The sequence below is a fragment of the Carcharodon carcharias genome, chromosome 15 (assembly GCF_017639515.1).
Source record: "Carcharodon carcharias isolate sCarCar2 chromosome 15, sCarCar2.pri, whole genome shotgun sequence".
NCBI classification, from domain to species: Eukaryota; Metazoa; Chordata; class Chondrichthyes; order Lamniformes; family Lamnidae; genus Carcharodon; species Carcharodon carcharias.
This window is the reverse complement of record NC_054481.1, coordinates 16,312,137-16,333,600: the sequence shown is the minus strand read 5'-3', so window position 1 is coordinate 16,333,600 and position 21,464 is coordinate 16,312,137. Positions and strand designations below refer to the sequence as shown.

The 21,464-nt window shown below is 40.1% G+C and overlaps 1 protein-coding gene across 5 annotated transcripts in view; it reads left to right on the top strand.

Annotated features, from left to right (window-relative positions):
• The window catches only part of zc3h7a (zinc finger CCCH-type containing 7A), a 113,002-nt gene that overhangs the window by 37,788 nt on the left and 53,750 nt on the right, over positions 1–21,464 (top strand). For all 5 annotated transcript variants that reach the window (XM_041206879.1, XM_041206878.1, XM_041206880.1 and 2 more), the window contains 8 exons: positions 1,710–1,815; positions 13,565–13,604; positions 14,346–14,540; positions 14,933–15,091; positions 17,737–17,817; positions 17,918–17,977; positions 20,107–20,146; positions 20,465–20,751. In XM_041206879.1, the coding sequence (XP_041062813.1) occupies positions 1,748–1,815; positions 13,565–13,604; positions 14,346–14,540; positions 14,933–15,091; positions 17,737–17,817; positions 17,918–17,977; positions 20,107–20,146; positions 20,465–20,751 (930 nt within the window). In that variant the 5' untranslated portion in view covers positions 1,710–1,747. The remainder of the gene's footprint in view (positions 1–1,709; positions 1,816–13,564; positions 13,605–14,345; positions 14,541–14,932; positions 15,092–17,736; positions 17,818–17,917; positions 17,978–20,106; positions 20,147–20,464; positions 20,752–21,464) is intronic.

Genomic DNA, 21,464 nt, shown 5'->3' with positions numbered 1-21,464 from the left:
TGCCCACGCAAAAGATGCAACACCTGCCCCTTCACTTCCTCTCTCCTCACCGTCCAAGGACCCAAACACTCCTTTCAAGTGAAGCAGCATTTCACTTGCATTTCCCCCAACTTAGTCTACTGCATTCGTTGCTCCCAATGTGGTCTCCTCTACATTGGAGAGACCAAACGTAAACTGGGCGACCGCTTTGCAGAACACCTGCGGTCTGTCCGCAAGAATGACCCAAACCTCCCTGTCGCTTGCCATTTTAACACTCCACCCTGCTCTCTTGCCCACATGTCTGTCCTTGGCTTGCTGCATTGTTCCAGTGAAGCCCAACGCAAACTGGAGGAACAACACCTCATCTTCCGACTAGGGACTTTACAGCCTTCCGGACTGAATATTGAATTCAACAACTTTAGGTCGTGAGTCCCCTCCCCCATCCCCACCCCCTTTCTGTTTCCCCCTTCTTTTTTTTTCCCAATAAATTATAAAGATTTTCCTTTTCCCACCTATTTCCATTATATAAAATAAAAAAAAACCCACTAGAGCTATACCTTGAGTGCCCTACCATCCATTCTTAATTAGCACATTCGTTTAGATAATATCACCAACTTTAACTTTAACACCTATGTGTTCTATTGTACTATTGTTGTTGACATCTTTTGATGATCTGCTTCTATCACTGCTTGTTTGTCGCTACAACCACACCAACCCCCTCCACCTCTCTGTCTCTCTATCTCTCCGCCCCCCACACACACACCTTAAACCAGCTTATATTTCAGCTCTTTCCTGGACTCGAACTCAAGTTCTGTCGAAGGGTCATGAGGACTCGAAACGTCAACTCTTTTCTTCTCCGCCGATGCTGCCAGACCTGCTGAGTTTTTCCAGGTAATTCTGTTTTTGTTTTGGATTTCCAGCATCCGCAGTTTTTTTGTTTTTATCTCTGGTTTACGGCAGCTAGTGCTGTAAAAAAGGGGGGTGGCCTCCCTCACTTTGATGCTGGGCCATGGGAATATGCTGCACTGACTGGATCTCGCTCGGCCTGAGTCAGAAGGTCGGGTGGGATAGAATCAATGAAAAATTGAGGTAAGTAATTGAGCGTGGAGTGGCAATCTGACACTGATTGCCAACGTGAGGAAGTTCTGGCCCAACCTGACCCTTTGTCGGGACTCTGCTTCTCATTTCACAAATGCTGCCAGCCTTGCTGACTGTTTCCAGCATTTCCTATTGCTTATTTCAGGGAGGTGGTGGCATAGTGGTATTGTCACTGGACTAGTGTTCCAGAGACCCAGACTAATGCTCTGGGAACCTGGGTTGAGATCCCACTATGGCAAATGGTGAAATTTGAATCCAATAAAAATCTGGAATTGAAAGTCTGATGATGACCACGAAACCATTGCTAATGGTCGTGAAAACCCATCTGGTTCACTAATGTTTTTTTAGGGAAGGAAATCTGCTGTCATTACCTGGTCTGGCCTACATGTGACTCCAGATCCACAGCAATGTGGTTGACTCTTAAATCCCCCCTGTATAAGGGCAATTAGGAATATGTAATAAATGCCCCACTCATGAATTTTGCTTTGCATTTAAAGGATATTTAATAATTAGCAAAAATTGTATGAATTTGTAAAAAGAATATGATTATGCTTTTTAGAATGTGAATAAGGAGAACATGAGAAATAACTTGACTGGCTTTTTTTGATTTATTGTTTCTCTTTCTGACTCAGAATCTGCTTCGTTAGAGGAATTGGATGTGAAGGATAACATGTCCAATGTACCCGAGGACAGAAGTAATAGGTGGCAAGAAATTCAGAAAGGACTACAATTTATACAGTAAGTATCTCCCTAAGCAGCGCACTTAACTTTACTGTTCAGTCTGAAGCAAAATCTGAAATAACTTTGTATTTCCTGTACAATAAAAGCAAAATACTGTGGTTACTGGCAATCTAAAATAAAAGCAGAAAGTATTGGAAAAATTCAGCAAGTCTGGCAGCATCTGTAGAGACAGAAGCAGAGTTAATACTAACAACCCATTCCGAAGAGTGTCATTTGGACTTGAGGGTGACTCTCAATAGCGTTAACTCTCAATGGTTCTGTCTCCATAGATGCTGCCAGACCTGCTGAGTTTTTCCAGCACTTTCTATTATTATTGGTGTTTCCTGTACTTGGCCAGACTATTTTACTGACTGACTGGGTCATTAGACTCGTTGGCAGTAGAACCAGCAGAATGAGTTATTTGCTGTTATCTCCCATGACACACAATCTTTGGCCAATCATTTCAGGTGAATTGCTCCAGATCCTTGCCACTGTAATTTTATCATTGACTAATTGGTGCAGTTAAAGACTAGCTGAGAAGATAATTCCCTCTCCAGTTCCCCCTCTTTCCCTCAACTTCCAGCTTAGCAACGTGCCACAGTGACATATCATGTGAGAAATTAGTAAACTCTGTTACTGTGCTACTAATCAAACCTTGATGTTCTTTGGAGAATGTTTCCAGAATTCCTGTGTGGACATTGCATGGCAGTGGATATAAGTACTGGAGGGTTAATTCTGGGACCAGATGCTCGCAGTGGGGAATGGCATTCACTGGAAGAGTATCTTGGAAATTCATGGGTGCACAGCCTAAGGATTTCTATCCATTGAAACTAATGACCAGAAAATCATAATTTCATGCTAATCATTTCCCAAGACATATCTTCTGGAAGAGCCAGATCTTGGAACGACTGCTAGTGTTTTCACAAATGTGAACATATCCACATCCATTGTTATTGGCTTGCGCATTGCTCTTCTGACATTATGCAAATAGATTGGACAACCAGGTGAAATGCAGTGGTGCTAAAAAGCAGCGCTGCTGGTGTCACTAGCATTTCAGTAAGTGTAAAAGTAGACGTGAAATTTTAATGCGACGTCCACTTGAAGTATGCAATTATGGATCAGTATGTGTTGGCCTTTTGTTGTGATCAGAAGAGAGTAATTGGAGCACAAGGGTTAACCATTTGCTTACAGGTCTTGTCTCTGGCTGTTGAAACAATTAAGAGGTGATGAAAATAATAACATTTCATTTTAAAGAGAATTTCCTTTTCCTAAAGTGCATTAGTACCAGAACCAATTACATAAAACTATTGAACCAAGATTGAATGCTTTCTGTTTGGGGAATTATCATGAGCCTTCACTGTACTACTGCATAACACGCAGGCCCAGATCTTCTAAGAAGCAGCAACCATTGTTGGATTGCTGTTCCACTTGAACACTTCTGCAACTCGACACTGCTCCACATTTCTCCCGGGACCTTCCGAGCTCAGCTTCCCCAGAAATGCGGAGCGCAATATCCCTTGGAGAGCTCTGTCTCATTGGAGTAGAGTCGGGGAAGAAAGGACTTTTTAGTTTTCATGCTTTTCTATACTAGCTGCTACATGGTAAGCTTAAAGTCCAGTTTGAATGTTAGTGATTGGGTAGACAGGTGAGTGAATGAGAGGGTAGGCAGGTGGGTGGGGTGGGGTGGCAGTTGGGTCTGGGAACAGTCTGGGCGTCAGTGAGAATGATTGGGGGATCAGTTCTGTAGTTACCCAGGAGTTAGACTATGTGTTAACCTATCTAACTTTTCCTGGGTAACTAACTCAGAGTCGCAGATGTTCTTGGAGACTCATGGGGAGCAGGGGAATTGCCCATCGGAAGTTGAACCTTCCAGACTGGTCCCACATCAGGACTCCCACGGGGTCCTGATACACATCTTATTCGTACACCCGGTCCATGGAAGATTTGGGCCAATGTATTGGTGCACCAGCATACTGAGCCACACGCTGAATAACAAAGGTCTTATTATTATTTCTCCCTGATCCTACTTTTAATTTTCTTCACTTAAAAAGATATTTAATTGGCATTGTTATTTTGGTAAGTATAAATTAATCTGCAATAGATAGTGCTTGGAGCAGTTCAGAAATCAAATACCTCAGCAGCATGGAAATACGGAGTTCCAGTTTTTTTTTTCCAGCCAATAAGTTACACACTTGTGGTGTGTTCGGTAATATTTCCAGTAATTGTGTAGACGTGAATGCAGGTGTGTGGATTTTTAAAAAAATTCTGTCATAGAAACGTTTGAATTCCAGTTTGTTTTAAAATGTGCAAACAGGAAGTGTAAGTGTGTGTAAGATATAGATCTGTTTTCCTCCAAGCACTTATTTGTATATTCTTATCTAATTGATTACTACAGATTGTCAAAAAATTTGCATATTGTTATATATTCTTAATGGAACCCAGACTGATTATAAAACCAGAGAATGGCTGGGGGCTACTCCGGTTAGCTCGGTTGGAGGGGCTTGCAGTGGTAATTGTGTGGTGTGGCGGTGGCGGGGGTTGGTTCTGTAGTTACCCAGGAGTCAGACTAAATTTAATCTGTTCAACATTTCTTGGGTAACTATCTAATAAGTACTGCAGAATTGTCCAAAGTCTCTGACACTAATTCAGAGTCTGAGATATCCGCTGAGGGCCCCGGGGAGCAGGGGAATTGCCCATTGGAAGTTCAAACTTCCCATAGGGTCAGAGCATTGGGACTTCCACAGGACACGCATCTTGGGTCGATTCGGAGACTGGAAGATCTGGGCCATCAGTTTGCTATATTGGTTTTGTGTGATGATGTTGGTCTTTAGTGTTTATTCAGAATAATTAACTCTTGTGACTAGAAAATATTGTATCAGGCTGATGTATTTTTAATATCTTGATATGGTGATTGCCGCATGCATCTATTGTGTGGTGTTAACTGACATTCCTTTTGTATTATTTCTGTGTGTCGATAAATTATGATTGTGGCAGAGGTAAATTGATTTTATCACAGATAGGATTTCATTAAGCTAAATTAAAGAGCACTTTATAACAATAAAGAACACAACAAGGGGCAAAAATTACCTTGGTAATTTATTTTTTCAGAAAACAGCTTTTTTATTAGCTTGTCAATTCAGTAATATAAAGACACTTAATTACAATTGTGTCAAGATAATAAATCTAAGGGCAGCTTTGAAACTAGCAGCAATAAGTCAAATCCTTAGATTGCTGGAAGTTCCTAGAAAATGCATGCCTCCCTTGGCTGATGAAAGAACACAGTCATAAAATTACTTAAATGTTAGCAGCTTTTTTTCCCCTTTTCACTGGCCAATCCCTATTCTCTGCTGAAAACGTTGACTGACTAGGATGCATTTCCACAGGCACTTCCTTCCCTAAGAGACAATTATTCATGCATGAGTCTTGACAGTCATTGTCAACAAAACACTTTGACCATGTGGAGTACTATAGCTGCAGCCAATTCAATTCTTGTCCAGTGTCTATATGCAAGCAGTTCTCAGGTGAAATTGCTGTGGATTTAGACACGCTGGAACTTGTTTTTGACTTCAAGGCAGCATTTGACCGGGTTTGGCATCAAGGGTTCCTAACTAAACTGGAGCCAGTAGGAATTGGTGGAGGAAAACTCTCTGCTGGTTGGAGTCATACCAAGCACAAAAGAAGATGGTTGTGGTTGTTGGAGGTCGATCATCTTGGTCCCAGGACACGGCTGCAGGAGTTTTCAGGGTAGTGCCCTAGGCCCAACCATCTTCAGCTGCTTCATCATTGACCTTCCCTTCATCATTAGATCAAAAGTAGGGATTTTGCTGATGATTGCACAGTGTTCAGCACCATTCTCGATAACTCAGATATTGAAGCAGTTCGTGCCCCTATGCAGCAAGACCTGGATAACATTCAGGCTTAAGCTGATAAGTAGCAAATAACATTCACGCCACTCAAGTGCCAGGCAATGACTATCTGCCACGATAGAGAATCCAACCATCTCCCCATGACATTCAATGGCATTACCATCGCTGAATCCTCCACTGTCCGTATCCTAGGGGGTTATCATTGACCAGAAACTGAACTGGACCAGCCATATAAATACTGTGGCTGCAAGAGCAGATCAGAAGCTGGTTATCCTGCGGAGAGTAACTCACCTGATTCTCCAAAGCCTGTCCACCATCTACAAGGCACAAGTCAGGAGTGTGATGGAATACTCTCCTTTTGCCTGGATGAGTACAGCTCCAACAACACTCGAAGCTTGACACCATCCAGGACACTGCACTGGCACCTCATCCACCACATTGAACATCCACTCCCTCAACCACTGATTTATAGTGACCAGCAGTGTGCACCATCTTGGACTGCAACAAATCACATAGGCTCCTTCAACAGCACCTTTCAGTCCCACAACCTCTACCACTTAGAAGGAGAAGGGCAGTAGATGCATGGAAACACCGCCACCTGGAAGTTCCCCTTCAAGCCACACATTATTCTGACTTGGAAGTATATCGCCATTCCTTCAAAGTTGCTGGGTCAAAATCCTGAAACTCCTTCCCTAACAGCACTGTGGGTGTACCTACACCACATGAACTGCAGCAGTTCAAGAAGGCAGTTCACCACCCCCTTCTCAAGGACAGTTAGAGATGGGCAGTAAAAAAATGCTGCCTAGCCAGCAACGCCCAAGTCCCATTAAATAATTTTAAAAAGCTTAATTACAAGGGACAGATACTCCCTGAATAAACTTGCTGACCTGTTGGTCTAATATGATAATGCTTATCCTAAATTACAATAATAGATGTTTAAAAAATTTTAATTAAACAAGTCATCTACCCATCTTATCTGTCATACTTTGTTTTGTATTTTGTAACATTTTTACTTTTTATAATCTATTTTTTCTAATTCATGCTGTTCTTCCCATACATCTTGGAACAGAGCAAACCACCATTCTTTCATTGGCTAAAATCTTTCTTTTAAAGACAATTCTTAAGCCATTCAGAAATCCAGTATTTGAAGAGTGATTTGCTTACATTATTGATATGACTATTCTAAAGAGATGTTCAAAATTGTGGCACAGGAAAGTTTTAAGACAGGACACTAAAGTTTATGGATTACTGTAACATATCTTTTATTTCTGTCTTGGTACATGTTAAAAATTACATCAGTGCTAAACGTTCGCCCAAACTGCTGTTACCATTGGAGGCCTGTGTGCTCTGTCCTCCATTGTTTTTTTTTATCCATTTCCAAAAAAACACCCTTGTTTGCAACATCTGTGTTGCAGAAACCTGTTTATCAGGTTTAGCATTTGCACTAGACAACCATCAATAGTACTGTTACCAGAAGTACAATATGCTCCCAGTCAAACTAATAATACAAAATACTATTTGATTTTTGGCTTTCCAAACTTGAAGAAAGCCTTTTGAGCTTTAAAACGATAAAAACTTGTGTGATGGTAGCTGTGGGATACATTTTTAAAAATTTATTCTTTCACGGGATGTGGGCCTTGCTGGCTCGGCCAGCATTTATTGCCCATCCCAATTGCCCTTCTCAGAGGGCATCTAAGAGTCAACCACATTGGTGGGTCTGGAGTCACGTGTAGGCCAGACCAGGTAAGGATGGCAGATTTCCTTCTCTAATGGACATTAGTGAACCAGATGGGTTTTTATGACAACTGGCAATGATTTCACAGTCATCATTAGACTTTTAATTCCAGATTCTTTTTATTTTTATATAGGTTTCAAATTAAATTAAAGATATGTTACGGTACCCCATAATTGGGTGGGATTCGAACATTGGTCCCCAAAGCATTACCCCTAGGTTTCTAGATTACCAGTCTAGTGACAATACCACTACGCCACTGCTTAGCTTCCAGATTAACTGCAGTTTTTTCATGGTGTTTTGGTATGAATACACTCAGTGACACCAGTAAATAACACTCCAAAAAGTAGATTACATTATTGCATTTCATTACTGCTAAAGTTTAAGAATGATGCCAATAAGCCAGTGTCTTTGGCAAATATCTGTCGTACTCCAGAGTATTTTTCTACAAATGTTGGTCTGAGTCAGTCGAACCTTAAACAATGCAGTGGGGATTGGAGAATTCTAAGATTAAGAATCAGAACTGTACTACATGAGACATTTAAGATGATGAACATTTGTCACCAGTTATATTAACTGTGATTTTAGCATTTCAGTAGTTTGTTGCCAGCTGAGCAGAATAACTACAAAGTTATGATATTAATCTTAACAGATTTCTGTCATATGCTTCAAGTAATTGCATTGCACTTACTTTGACATACAATGTACAAATAATACTGGATATAATTAATAACTCGGACTTTCTAAATTTTGAAATCATTACCACTATTTTTATAACATTCTAATTAAATGTCACAGCTGAAATGAATAAAGCATCCAAATTAGTACAGTTGAAAATATTGCACATTATCTACTCCTGAGAAGTCATTGTATCTTGTGCAAGAAAAATCCAATAATTTCAATTAGCAACGTTAATAAAACAAAGTGGGAATTTAGCCCTTGTAAACTTATTCAATAACTTGAATGAGAGTACGTAGACTCACATACTCAAATGTGCTGGCCCAAGATGTTGCATCATTGCACTTCAACTATATGGCATTGCTCTGATTTGACTTATTTAAAGCATACTTCCCATGTATACATTGATTAAGTCCTCTCAGGCACCTTGCTGGGTGGCATCGAGTTCATTGAGCTTCCGTTGCCAAGGTGTGCTTGTGTCCTATTCAGTTTTAGCCTTTGGATGTTTTTGATCCTGGTACTGAGTCCCCACTGTGAACGAGGACCAACTTTTAGGTTTCTTGAACACTTGTTAAAAGCTTAATAACTTAAAAAGTGCTCATTGTTCTTCAGAAACCTAAAGTCAGTTCTGCTTCTGAGACCGGATTGTATGGATGTCAAAAAATGATGTACAAGAATGCCCTGTCCCAGATTAATATTTAATAAAGCTCCAATCAACTTGAGATGACAGTTCTCAAAACCAGTGATCCTCACTCGCGTGAAACAATATTAGTCTAACTCTATATATAAAACATTGAAAATCACTGCTCGAGGTTAACTAACAAAATCAAAGTGGAAATTGGAAATTTAAGAACGTAAGATCTAATAAGAAAAATCAACAATCACTAGCTCACAAAATCTGTCAGTAAAAGAACCAGTTTTCCCACTAGGCTCCCTGACTACATGCTTAAAATACTGAAAGGTTTGCAACATTTAAAACCATTTAAGAAATTAAGTTTTTCATAACGAATCTTATTAAACAATAAAATTCTAAAGTACCTTAGAAGGCCTCAAGCTGCATTTGCAATTAATGTTCATCCTACAGCTGTCACTGTTTGAATATTGTGGATGGGTGCAGCCTGAGCATCCATCTGGGTAATTCCCCCAGCATGTATATAGCTTGACACACTCTCCTCATGGAGTAACACGATTTCTGAGTTTCTCTGGGAAGAATTTTCTCCCCATCATGCGAGTTGGGCGGGCGTGGGCAGGCGCGCAGTCGATTGCTACCTGTGATTGGCTGCGCGCCGCCATGGTTAAAGTGTGCGGGCCGGGGGAGGAGGGAGAGTCGGGGCCTGCGCTCTTTGTGCAAGCGAGTGATAAACCGCAGAAATCTCCCTGAGGACAGAGCTGCCTCGGAGGTTTATTTCATTGTGAAAACCCGAAAGAAAGATTTTTTAAAAATTAATCGGACATGTCCCCACATGAGCTGGGACGTGTCTATGAATTTTAATAAAAATTTTTATTAAAGTTTTACATAACCTTCATGAAACCTCAGCCCGCCCATGGATGAGGTTCCATGAAAAATGCGAAGGCTGCCTGGGCTCTTCGCCTGCCCGCCAACCTTAAGGTTAGATGGGCTGCCCTGAGAAGCAGTTTAATTAGTAAATTAATGGCTTTAGTAGGCCTTTGACAGTTCGGTGCGCAGCCAACTCCACTGTGCGCTCGCCGAACTGAGGATCGGAATGACGCGCAGTGATTCAGGCCTTTGTTTTTTCAAATCATTTGACAATTAAAGCTGTTTTATTCGGGTAATTTAACATTTAAGCTCTTATCAAGTCCTCAGTTTTGCTAAGGGAGGGTGCTAGCTTGTGCTTTTCGTAATTACGAAACTCCCGCTCCTAATTTATGCCATCTTGCAGTATAGCTGAGGAAGTTGTGTCAATTTCCTATAAAAATCTGTTGCCCTAAACCATTTAAGTTTAGTGTTTTTATCCAAGATGGGCAATATGTCTTGGAGGAAATTTCCAGAAATGTTTATGATTGACAGAAAAACTGGCCAGTTACTGTTAAACTTCTGACAGCCAATTGGCAGAGGAGATCAGAAGTCAATCTTTACTCAGTTTTAGATTGATTCATAAAGTGGAACATTACAAGGGAGTCATAGGGTACAGCGGGTAGACAGGAAAGTGGAGCTGAGGCCACAGTCAGATCAGCCATGATCTTATCAAATAGTGGAGGAGTCTCGAGGGACCAAATTGCCTACTCCTGCTCCTAATTCATATGTTTGTATGCAATTGGCTAGACTGAAGGATGGCTGTGAAAAGAGGTGTGAACGTGGTGAAGGGTTAGAGATGGGGTGCCACAGAACAATTGGTGGACCATTGGCGTTCATAGTGTTTTGGCATGGGGACAGAAACGAAACTGTCTTAAATTTGCAGGTGGCATTTAATTGGTGGAGGGGGCTTCAAACGTTATGAAAAGGACAGAAACAGATGAAAAGGCATCTAAATTGGCTTAAAAATTGGATGACTTCTTCTTGAGTTTTTTGCCCGAAGCACACAAGAGTGCCGTGGTTTTTTTACTACAGTTTGCCTCAGCCAGGATAGGGGATCAGACCCTGTGCTTTTGGTGTTAACCTGATCCGCACCTGAGCCATCTAGCCAACTGAGATCGTCGACCCACCCCCGACACCTCCCTTTCCCAAGGTGGACTTTTGAGCAGCAAATAGCATTTGGACCAATGTAGGGTAATGAGACTAGGGAATGGAAATAAACTTAGTGGCAACAGGATGTGACATGAGAGGAATCGATGGATATTAGTGCAAAGCTAAATGAAATCAACAGTGCATTTCGCAACAGCAGTAACTAAAGCTGATCGGAGTTGGAGCCATATGGAATGGGAAGCTCGGAGGCAGTGGAAAAAGCCAGAGGAATAAACATCAGGAACTGAAGATGAATCTGTGCGGTCATGGCTAGAATACTGTGTACAATTATGGTCACTGTACAACCGTAAAATTCAGATAATGGAGTAAGAGCAAAAAATGGCAACCAAACTTGATAGCTACATAAAGACTGCTGAGTATGAGGAGATGTTAAGATTTATTCTAAAGAAATGGACCAGGAGATGTTATCCAAAAATATTGAAGCTTGATACTTTCAAAATTTGCTACAGGCTTTAGAATGAGGGACATGGGACAAACTTCGAGGAAAGATGTGTAGCTGGTTCAGAATGAAGACTTTTGGTTGCAATCATATGGAATACAAAAGCGAAATATAGCAGTGGCTGGAAATCTGAAATAAATACATAAACTGCTGGCGAATCTCAGCAGGACAGGCAGTATCTGTGAAGAGAAGAAGAGAGATAATCTTTCAGATCTGATGGAAGATCACAGACCCGAAACATTACCGTTTTTTTCTGCCTGAAGACGCTGCCTAATCTGCTGAGGACTTCGGGCATTCTGTTTTTTAAATCATATGGAATGGACAGGCCAAAGGGGCAATGGAAAAATTTAAAAGGGAAATTAGTTAGATATTTCCTAGTTGGCGAATGAAAGGTATTAATTATTTGAAACCAGCCAGGTGGACTGCATTATATTTTCTTAGCCTGTAGTTTCCTATGAGAGGACTCTTAATCGCTGTTGCATTTTAATGGCCCTGGGTAATTTGGGCCAGTCGCTGAACCTTGGAGACAAAGGCCTATGGGAAAAGGATAAGAATAGAAAATGCTATCTTTGAACAGTCTATTCCAGATTATAATTTGATATTTTTGCTTTATATACCTTTTGCAAACAAAAATTATGGATTGAAAGAGCAACGTCTCATTATCTTTGAAATCAGCCAATTAATGAGAAATGTTAGAAAAGGTTGCATGGTAATATTGCTTGAGTGTCTGCATGTGTATGTGTGCAGGCATATGTGTGATTCTTTGCAATCAGGTTTTCAAAATCATTTTGGCCATGCTGGGCATTACAGCCCACACCACTGGCCAGGTCTTGCACAAAGAGGGTAGCTTGTCATAAAATTTTGCTCCAATATCTGCAATCTTCTGTTCATTCAAAGTCAATGGGCAGCTAATCATTAGCAAAGCACTTACAATTTCTCAGTTAATCACCCACTGTGTACAAGTTTAAATGGTATAAAGTCCATCAAATTGGCTTTCAAACATACATCAATCTTATTTAGGCAGCAGTTTACGGAAAAAATCTTTGATCAGATGTCAGTAATATCTGTGTTGTGTTTCCCAGAAACAGCTTAATTATCTGAATCTTTATTGCCTCAGTAATTGAATGACATTGATAAAGGTCATGATGACCACCCTATTCCCCTTTGAATATGGAATGTTTACAACATTCATGCACCTTAAATAGTGCACTTTAATCCTGGCTGCATTTTCAAATGGACATAAAAGATCACATGGCGCTATTTCTAAGAAAAACAGAAGATTTATCCCTGGTGTGCTGACCAATATTAATCTCCATGAAAACGGATCTGGTCATTATCACATTTGCTGTCTGCAAATTGGCTGCAGTGTTTACTTCGTTACAACAGTAATTCAAAAAGTACTTCCAAAGCACTTCATTGGCTATGAAGCACTTTGAAATGTCTGGTGGTCATGAAAGGCACTATATAAATGCAAGACATTCTTTTTTGTTTCAGATACATGTTATTTCTTCTTTTAAAAAATAAATTGGCCTTTTACTTCCTGTTCTTCCTCCAGTTTAGCTTTTGTTTAGTTGTCAAACTGTAAAATTATTTTTGTGTCTCTACCAGCTCATTTATTCATGATTTGTTCAGGACCCATGTCACTAAAAAACCTACCCTTGATTGGCTGGAAATCAATTCCAAAGGCTCTTTTGGAATACAATGCAAAGTTTTGACTTGGTCATCGCTTAAGGCAGCTAGGTCAAAATCCTTGAAGAGTCTTCCGGACTCTAAACATTGACTCTATTTCTTCTTCCACGGTTGTTGCCAGACTTGTTTGTCCAGGGTTTTTTCTTTATTTCTGATTTCCGGCATTGCAATATTTTGCTTTTACATTAGATCAAAATTCTGTTTTTTTTCTCTTGGGCAGAAACCAAAATACTTAATGAGTTAAGTTGTCAGTGGCTCAAGCAAACCAAGCCAAGTTACTGCAGTGGCCCAAGTGTCAATTCTTAAAATATATATGCTAGCTGTATGTTAAATATTAATCTGTTGCAGGTAACAACATCATCTTTTCCATTAGAGGCTGATACTGCTGTAGGTGGGCTTTAGGCAGTGGTTTGTTTGCTCCGCAGCAGCTTGTTTAAAATTGAAGTTATGTATCCTGGTTAATACTATGATAAATGGAAAATATAATTTAGATGGGTCAGGATGAAAGGAAGGCTATTTGTTTTTGTAATCTGTATCACATTGACTATAAAGGTGTTGGCAGTTACAAAAAGCTGTTTCTGTAGTATAATCGTTGTTGGAAAAGGAGCTGGAAAGATTTTGATGAGTTGATTATATTAAAAAAAACTTTTTTTTTGCAGGTCTCCATTGCCTTATCCTGGTACTGAGCGAGAGTATAAGGTAAAATCAATGTATCTTTAAATATTTTTAATATATACTAATTGAGCTAATAGTTTTAGTACTATTTCTGGAGGGTGTGGGTAATGAGAAACATTTTACAAGTTGATGAGAATTTAAACTTAAGAAAAGTACACTTGGGTTCCTAAGACTGGAATTGCAATACATCAGAATGATCATATGATTCAGAGAAAGATTTACTTGTTCCAGCAGCTGCCTGTACTGGATTACTTGAATGCTTTGTATAGAGGGAAATTGGATGGAAAATGCATAAGTGAACTTGCACAATAGTAAATTTACTAATAATGCAACCCCTGGAGTAAATATAGGATAACAGCTCACTCAGATTTATATCTCTGGGATGAGCACGTTTTAACCCCCTAGAATTATGTAAACATGTTTTAAGCAAGATGGAAGGGGGAACAGAAGCTAAAGATGGTTATGATTTATTATGGAAGTAGCCTTTGTGATGGGACTTGAAATCATAACTATCTGACTCAGTGGTAAGAATACTACCACATGGCTGGCATCTAAACAATGTTACCAGTGTGGCCTGCCAGATTGAGAAGCCCTATCGAAGATTCTTGCTAGTAAAGATTTAGGTGGTCTTTTGTTGGGGGGGAGGGTATTATTGTATTTTATTAAAAAGGGGGAAGCATTTGGAACAAAGCCCTTTGAGAAAGGGTAAAGTTTATTGTTGCGCAATGTGAAGGTTGTTTGTACATTAATTATTTTAATTTATAGGTGTTTCTTCAAGACCTTGTGAGAAATTTGTATGATGAGGGAAATGATAAGTTCAGAGAATGCAATTGGGCTGATGCTTTGAATCAGTATACTGAGGCCTTAAATGTGGCTGATTATGCGTCTGAAGAAGTCAGTATTGTAAATGGAGTAATAGAGAAGCTGTATGCAAATCGTGCAGCCTGCTACTTGAATATGGTAAGATTAAAAAACACAGCAACATGGGTCTACTATATACTGAAAAACTTGCTTGCTAATTGTTTCATATGAAGTGTAATGACAGTTTAGATTTTAATCGCCCTTAGTGACCATGGCAATCTGTCATGGTCATAATTTTGCTTCAAAATTATCTGGGGTTAAAGATGGATATCTTTTCTTGGGTATACACCGTTTGACTTTGATAACATAACTGAACCCAGCCCTGTTCTCACCCCTAGCACGTGCATACACACTTCCTGCAGAGATCACTGGATAATGTTTTTTGCCCTCCATTATTTCCCCCATAAAGTTCTTGAATTCTAAAGCTAATTGTGACTGTCATCACCTTTTAAGTAATGTTTCTAATCTGTGCTGCTCTCTTGTTACTTTAGGGTCTCTATAATCAGGTGTTAGATGATTGTGACAAAGCTTTGCAGTTGAATCATAATAACTACAGAGCACTCTATCGAAAAGGAAAATCCCTGAAAGAGTTAGGAAGGCATAAAGAAGCCTATGATGTTGTTGCAAAGTGCTCACTAGCTGTGCCGCAGGTAAGAGCAGTGGCAATTACATCTACATGGCAACCATTATTCAGAAAAGATTGCATTTTCAACCTGTTATTGCTGCAGTCGGCACGTATGAAATGTATTTTTGAATATAACTTTACAATTGAGCAATTCCTCTATTCAGGGGCCTGCAACTTATAAACTTCAAAGCAAAGTGGCAACGACTGATAATTGTAGTTTAATCAGAAAAGTGAGCACCTCATGCCTGGAAGAAAAACTAAGTATTGATGATGGCTTTGGTTATAGTGCTTTATATTAGCAACCTGAATGCCATGGCATTTCAAAGTGATGTGGAAACTCTGCCCCAGTGCTCACTATGTTGCTGTATTGCAAATGCTAGGATGTTGATTTTGTTTCTGCTATTCAACATGCGGTGATTTTTGTTCCCAGTCACGGCAGTTCTATCTGGGGGTAGGGGCGGGATGTGCCATCAATAGATGAGGGACTTCCATTTAAGGAGGGAAAGGAAATAGGGCAGTTGAACTTGGGTTAGGTTTTCTCTGTCCCCCAATGCCAGTTAGAAAGTGGTATTAGCAGGGTTCTGGAATCACCATAGCTATCATCTTACTCATTTTATAAGCAGTCCATGAAGTTGGGAACCTAATGATGTAGGATAAAACAGTTAATTTAGGTAGGGGAGGGTAGAGAGAAGTAAACTAGCATGATTAGCTTTTTACTTTACTGAAAGCATGACCCAGATTTTCTCCATCCCTTTGAAGTATTGTGACTTCAGCATCCTCTTGTTTCTGTAATAAAAGCAAAATACTGCGGATGCTGGAAATCTGAAACAAAAACAGAAAATTTTGGAAAAACTCAACAGGTCTGACAGCATCTGTGGAGAGAGAAATAGAGTTGATGTTCCAAGTCTGTATGACCCTATGGACTCGAAGCGTCAACTCTGTTTCTCTCTCCTCAGATGCTGTCACACCTGCTGAGTTTTTCCAGCATTTTCTGTCTTTGTTTCTCTTGTTTCTAAATTGTTACCTAGGTTCCTATCAGCTCCAGCCTTCAGTATAATAATTTTAAATATAGGGTTCAAAGTGAATCAAAGACACAGTTTAGAACTTCTGATAGTGATCTGCTTTTAAAATTCACTATGTTTTGATGCCCAACATCATTCGTGACTTCTCATATGGTGAGGTGAGAATGACTGCCCTTGACATCAAAGCCGCATTTGACTGAGTGTGGCATCGAGGAGCCCGAGCAAAACTGGAGTCAATGGGAATTGAGGAAAACTCTCCACTGGTTGGAGCCATACCTAGCACAAAGGAAAATGGTCAGTCATCTCAGCTCCAGGATATCACTGCAGGAGTTCCTCAGGCCCAACTATCTCCAGCTGCTTCATCAATGACCTTCCTTCCATCATAAGGTCAGAAGTGGGGATGTTCGCTGATGATTGTGCAATCATCAGTGTGCAATTATCAGCAAACAATGTTCAGCACCATTCCTGACTCCTCCGATACTGAAGCAGTCCATGTCCAAATGCAGCAAGACCTGGATAATATCCAGGCTTGGGCTGATAAGTGGTAAGTAACGTTCATGCCACACAAGTGTCAGGCAATGAACATCTCCAGCAAGAGAGAAGCTAACCACCACACATTCAATGGCAATACTATCACTGAATTCTCCACTGTCAACATCCTGGGGATTAACATTGACCAGAAACTGAACTGGACTAGCCATATAAATACTGTGGCTACAAGAGCAGGTTAGAGGCAAGGAATCCTGTGATGAGTAACTCCCCTCCAGACTCCCCAAGCCTGTACACCATCTACAAGGCACACTTCAGGAGTGTGATGAAATACTCCCCATTTGCCTGGATGAGTGCAGCTCCCACAACGCTCAAGAAGCTTGACACTCTTCAGGACAAAGCAGCCCACTTGATTGGCACCACATCCACAAACATTCACTCCCTCCACCAGAGACGCAAGGTAGCAGCAGTGTGTACCACCTACAAGATGCACTGCAGGAATTCACCAAGGCTCCTTAGACAGTACCTTCCAAACCCACAACCATTACCATCTAGAAGGACAAGGGCAGCAGATAGATGGGAACACCGCCATCTGGAAGCTCCTCTCCAAGTCACTCACCATCCTGATTTGGAAATATATCGCCATTCCTTCACTGTTGCTGGGTCAAAATCCTGGAACTCCCTTCCTAACAGCACTGTGGGTATACCTACACCACATGGACTGCAGCGGTTCAAGAAGACAGCTCCCCTCCACCTTCTCACAAGGATGGGCAATAAATGCTGGTCCAGCCAGTGAAGTCCACATCCCATGAATGAATTTTTAAAAAAAAACAGTTGTGTTCATCTGCAGGGAATAAGAGGGAGTTGTTGCTGTTTAAATCCAAGCTGTGTTCTTGTTCATTTCCCAAAACTGCAAAGCCCCAGAAAAGCTATTGTGTCAAACAATAGCTGAAACCATTTTCTGTTATTAATAATGAACTTCATCTGTATTGGTTGATTGAAGGTTGTGACCTGCAGCCTTGCTGCAGATAATGTATCTGTCTTATCTTTTGTTGGCTAGTGCAGTACTAGTAGAGATCTGTTAATTATCCAAAATAATAGTTTTTAAGGGCAAATTGAGAAAGCAAATTGAGAAATGTGTTAAAATTATATATTTCAGGATGATGATGTAATAAAATTAACCCAGGAGCTGGCTCAGAAATTAGGATTGAAAATTCGGAAAGCTTATGTTAGAGCGCAAGTGAGTACACCATCCTTTGCAATGAGCTAATTTCTTCTTAAAGTTTAATTCAAAATCTTCATACTCTTATTTTAATTGAATGTTTGTCCCTCTCTTTTAGCCTCCCTTGAACCCAATAGTTGCTGTCAGTTCTATATCTTCTGCTGAATCTTCTGATCAAGTGAGGACCTTCTTGTTAGCATGTTTTAAGTATATTGTATTTATTCAATATTTGTGATCATTTCAAGTTTTGGCAGTTGCTATTTCATTAGAATTTAAAGTTGGCAAAACCAAATAGTTTTTTTTTGATACAATGAGGAATTTAAAATACTCGGGTGGGAGTACTGTGACGAGAATGGACTTTGTTGGCATCTCACTTTATTTGTAACGAGAAAAATAAACTTTGTTTTAGCAGGCAGTAGAGGACTATTCCTTCATAAGTAGCAAGCAAATAAAAATTTTCTTTGATGATTTGAAAGAAAATCTGCAATAATTACAAGTATTAGCTTACTGTGACAACTGCTACATTGGTAATGAATGTAAACACAAATTGCAGAGCGTCTCAACAGGTCTACCACTCTAAATCAGGAAATATTTTTTGCCATGAATGTCACTTTGTGTATTCGATCTTTTGTGCATTTAAATTAAAGACTCTTTCTAAAAGTGTACAACAGTGAAATGAGCAAAAATGCTCATGGCCTCAAGGTTGCATAAAATGTTCTTGTATTTCCTGATTTATTTTAAGCATTTAATTGCAGCTTTCTTATAATATCTGAAGCAGTGCTGGTATAGCACAACATTGGTAAATGTCCAACACTAGTTTGTGTCTCTGTCCTGCTGACCATGGAGAGATAACAAATTTGATGGGACTCTACAAAAATAATGTTGATTAATTAATTGGGTATACTTATTTAAACAGTTGATTGAGGAGACTGAGAAAGTTCATTTAAATACCCAATTTTTATGCTGTTTAAATGGATTTAGAAACATTGTCCCTTTTAAAATGATTCGAGGGAAATGGGGAACTTAAAGACTGGGTAAACTGCACTGCTGTGTCACATCTGCTCCCAGTTGACTGAGGAGCCTTAGACAGATGTGTAACCAGCTCTTGCCTTGTTTGTGATGCATTTTGCTGTGTCACAAACTAAAATAGCAATTGGACGAAATGGAAAAAATAGGAATAAGAACAAAATGGTTGGGGCAAAATTATTGGCCCATATCTTCCGGAGGCCAGACGTACTCTAGATGATGCGCTATGAAACCCCTCAGAAGTCCCAATGCAAGGACTCATGGGAATTGCCTGAAAATTCTTCCAGTTGGCAATTCTCTGCTCCCCGGAAATCTCTGGAAAAAGTCTCCAACTCTTGAGTTCAAGCCAGAGACTTTGGAGGGCTCCGACTCTGTTACCTGGATAGTTACCCAGGAAATATTAGACAGACTAAAACCCATGTCTAACTCCCTGGGTAACTATGCAACTGACCCCCCTCAGACCCCATCCCCCATCCCCAACCTCCTGACCATTTAAATCATCCCCAACCCTCCTCTGATCCTCCGACACCCCCCTTCGATTGACTCCAACCGACCCGCCGACTCCTCCCCGACCCAACCTCACCATCTGTTAGCCTACCCCTTGCCCCACTACCCACTTAGCCCACCAAACACTTCACACGCATTCACTAACGCATTGTAAAGCTATTTAAATGTCCCAAAGGTTTTTAGTGTGTGAGTGAATGAAGACTTACCAGAATGCAACAGCTAGTGCCACAAAAGGGGGATGTGACTTGGCTTTCTCCGCTGATCCAGTGCTATAAAGAAGGAAAACGGCTGCACTCTGCATCTCTGTAGAGGCCATGCGGAAGTCCGGGCCAGAAATGCGGAGATCCCCTCTTTGTGTAAAATAGAAGGAGCGGAGTGGCAATCCAACAGTGGTTGCCACTCCTCAGAAGATTTGGTGCATTGTTTTTTGACCATCAAGTAGCCTGTTAAGAGGTAGGAGATCTCTGTAAAAAGTTACAGAACTTCATAGCTTCCTGCTTACAACCATCAAATAGAAGACACTTGTACTGATAATTGTTAATGATATAATGTTATGCCCTGAGCAACTAGCACCTACTACCAATTTAAAAAACAGCATGCATTTGAAATTTGTAATATAAGAGAGGTGAAATAATAAAACAAACTGGGGTCTGGATATATCAGGAGTTATGTGAAATATATGCATATGACATAGGTTTTTGGAGCCCAGAGGGTGTCTTTTCATTTGAGTTTGGTGAGTATTATTTCACAAACACTTTTTTTTTCTCTCTATAGCCCACCAATGGTTTGGATTCTGTTGAAGATATTGAAATAGGTAAAGTGAAACAAATTTTATCATCACCTTTCTCATTCTCACAGCCAAACCTGCAGAGGTCTGTTATTTGATAGCTTTCCCAGTGACTAGAGGTGCATGCCCCAGGGAGGTTAGATAAAACTGTCCTCTGTCCTCTGAAAGTGCATTGTATGTATAGTTTGGTAGAGAATGGTGGCTAAAGTTTCATAATTTTTTTTTCAATATGGTGTCCTTTTTGTTGTAACAATTTAAAGATCTTTTCTAAGATTAAATCTTGGTTAATTTTTATCTGAGAGGTAAGAATTGTCAGTTTGACATTAGCATCATCTTTTGTTGTAGATTTCCCAGGATTGAGTTTGGAACCTTCTGTTTCTTCATCTATCTCTTTGGATGAAATCCCTCAAGCAGTATGTGATTCAGCCCCAATTCCAGTTGTTTCTAATTCTACATCACCCACTGTACAACTGTCAGAGAAAATCAATCTTTCCACTGCTGCACTGGTGAATGGAGGAGAAGTATCTTTTTCAGTGCCTGAGTCATGTTTAGACTATACTGATGGTGACAAAATAGGAGAAGATCTGGATGAGCTGCTAGATTCTATGTCCACAGTAGAAGAAACTCCAATGGTAAAGCAAAACTCTGAACTCCTCATAACATGTCTCATATTAAAGAAATAGCGCTTGAGAACACTCGATGTTTGGCAAACTATCATTGCTATAAGTGCCTGACAATCTCAATTTGCAACTCCTGGAGGTGTACAGAGCCATGCAAGAGTAACCTGGTTGGTTTGTTGTACAAGTGAATGTTTTTTTTGCTGCCTTCAACTTATGTTTAGCACTGAATCACTTTAGAACCAGAAATGATATGGTTGAAAGAGCGTAGTACTACAGGCGGGCTCCCAGATTTTAAATTGTTGGGTGTGTGTGCAGGATGCTACAATTGACTTTGGCACTCCTAGGCTGAAGACAACTTAATTGGCCTTTGTTTCTGGTTGCTATCCAGTGACTGGAAATATGCCTGTGTAGTTATTATTTGAGGACAGATTTGAACTCAGTGTGACATATTCAAAAAATTGTTATGATCCCAGCTGAGATTACCCCAGTTGGGATCCCAGAGTTGATAGATCCAAACTTTTATTTGTTTGTTTAGATACATAGACGGGCTACTGAACAGAGTCACTGGAATTAACTAATGAACTTTTAACAAAAGCATAAAACATTTATTAAACAAGAAAATATTAACTATATTACAATACTCCTTCACCCACAGCTATACCTTTACAAATATGTTCAGATTTGTAAGGGATAACACAAGTGACAAAAGCTATCTTACGCTCTAA